Source organism: Monopterus albus, unplaced genomic scaffold (genome assembly GCF_001952655.1).
Source record: "Monopterus albus unplaced genomic scaffold, M_albus_1.0 scaffold39.1, whole genome shotgun sequence".
Taxonomy (NCBI): domain Eukaryota; kingdom Metazoa; phylum Chordata; class Actinopteri; order Synbranchiformes; family Synbranchidae; genus Monopterus; species Monopterus albus.
Genome location: NW_018127919.1, coordinates 1,689,876 through 1,691,929, shown reverse-complemented (window position 1 = coordinate 1,691,929; position 2,054 = coordinate 1,689,876). Strand labels below are relative to the sequence as shown.

The window sequence follows — 2,054 nt, the reverse complement described above, 5'->3', positions numbered from 1 at the left end:
TGCTAGTCCTATTATTACCCCTGCCTTACCGGCTACAAGTGTCTGCGGAGAAAAAGGTCTATATTGGATAATGGCAAGACTTCCATGTGTATTCCAAAGTCACGTGACTTTTTTCTATAGTGTAAAGTTCAATATTACCTTCGTATGATAGCTTCACTTGGTCCGACATTTTATCATGAACCGCCAACTCCTGAAAAGGCCTTCTGCTTTTGTCCCCCTTGACCTCGAGTTTGGATCCCCTGGCTATACCTGTTAACCGGCGCCGACCCCTGGACTGTCTTGTAGACCTAAGTGATATCCTGGACTTTTTGTTAATTTTGTTTACTAGTAAAGAACTTTTCGTTACCTCAGTTCGTCTGGTTATTTAATTGAGTTCACCACAACCTCTGTTTGGCATCTGTACACGCCAAACGTGACAGAAACATTGATTTAATATTTTATCATGTTGTGACAGCGAACACAGGTGCATAAAAAATGATGGTTAAATGTGTGTGGATTGGCTCACTGTAACACAAAGAATCTGAGCCATTGTTATTGCTAGGCCTATTATTACACCTGCCTTACCGGCTACAAGTGTCTGCGGAGAAAAAGGTCTATATTGGATAATGGCAAGACTTCCTTGTGTATTCCAAAGTCACGTGACTTTTTTCTATAGTGTAAAGTTCAATATTACCTTCGTATGATAGCTTCACTTGGTCCGACATTTTATCATGAACCGCCAACTCCTGAAAAGGGGGATTGAGCATATAATACCACAGACAATTAATAATAGTTGTAACGCTGAGGACGTTACATTTTGCATTTTGAAGTGAAAACTGAACTAGCTTTAGTACCGTCGACACTAACTCACCGTTATCATCCTAGATATATCTTTGCAGTCTTCTTTTGTTGCAGCACGTATTTTGTAATTCATTGTTAGAGCAGAAAAAATATACAGCTTCGACTTTCAGTTCCAGCGCTGTCGAGAAATAGGAACACTGCAAATGTTGAACAGGAAGCGGCTCCGACGTAGCAAACTTAATTTCAAAATAAAAGGTTAATCTAAGGTAAATAGCCTACTACTAAACTTTAATTTTGGAGTAAGTACGTGATTTTTTTTACCGCAGTGCTCACTGGGAATCGTAGTTGAAACGTATGTTCAACGTAATCAATTGTACTTTTACATTATTTTGAAACTTCGTAAATTGCATTGTAATTAGTGATTACACCAAGCCATCTGCAGATGTATTTAATTTACCTTGAAAATAAACTGAAGAAAAAAAAAGTTTAAAACCTACTGCTAAATAGCAATCACACATTTTTTCATGAATTTGATGCAAGTGGTGAAAACATATTCAAATGTTCTCTGAAAATACAACTAAAAAATCTGGCAAGGAGCTCTGATACAACAAATTTTATTAATGTAGCTAACCTTTCGTGCATCTTACTATCAGACTTGAGTATAATGGTATCCTTAACATAACAAGCTATCTGTCAGAATCACACATTGCAGCCATCTGTTGCACCGACTGCATCCCAATGTGGATTGTATTACATGTTATTTTATGTTGGCAAGTTTTTCCTCACATTTTCTTATGAAACAGAGACAAAAAAACAAACAACAAAAAGAAACACTGGGTAAAGAATTTCAAACAAAACTGGATTTATTTTAGAGTAAAATATAAGGTGGAACTGTTAGGTACCGTTCGCACCTGTCAGTGAGCAAACGAGAACGAGGTCTGGGCCCTAGCAGCCTGGGGGACGTATAATCTATCTGGTGGTCCACCCCCAGGATCGGGTTCTTGTTGTTGGGCCTCCCGTATGGTGTCTTCGATTTGGAGGCGGGCAGAATGGTTTCTGGTGTTTTGGGTTTGGCTGGGGGACTGTACTGTCGGGACAGAGCATCTGGTTTTTGGTTGCGTGACCCCGGCTGATAAGACAGGGTGAACCGGAACCGATCAATGAACAAGGACCACCTTGCTTGTCGGGGGTTTAGTCTTTTGGCAGACTGGAGGTAGGCCAAGTTCTTATGATTGGTCCAGACTAGAAATGGTTGGGGGGGGCCCCCCAAGGGG

The 2,054-nt window shown here is 40.3% G+C and overlaps 1 protein-coding gene across 2 annotated transcripts in view; it reads right to left on the bottom strand.

The window, feature by feature from the left end:
• Positions 1-1,202, bottom strand: part of LOC109959508 (diamine acetyltransferase 2-like) — a 3,185-nt gene extending 1,983 nt beyond the window's left edge. Inside the window, exons 1-2 of one of the 2 annotated variants that reach the window (XM_020598937.1) lie at positions 851-1,202; positions 674-725 (exon numbers count right to left, since the gene is read on the bottom strand). In XM_020598937.1, the coding sequence (XP_020454593.1) occupies positions 674-725; positions 851-913 (115 nt within the window). In that variant the 5' untranslated portion in view covers positions 914-1,202. Of the gene's footprint in view, positions 1-138; positions 191-673; positions 726-850 lie in introns of both variants that reach the window. The other variant, XM_020598938.1, reaches the window with a different exon arrangement.
• Between the last annotated feature and the right edge of the window lie 852 nt (positions 1,203-2,054).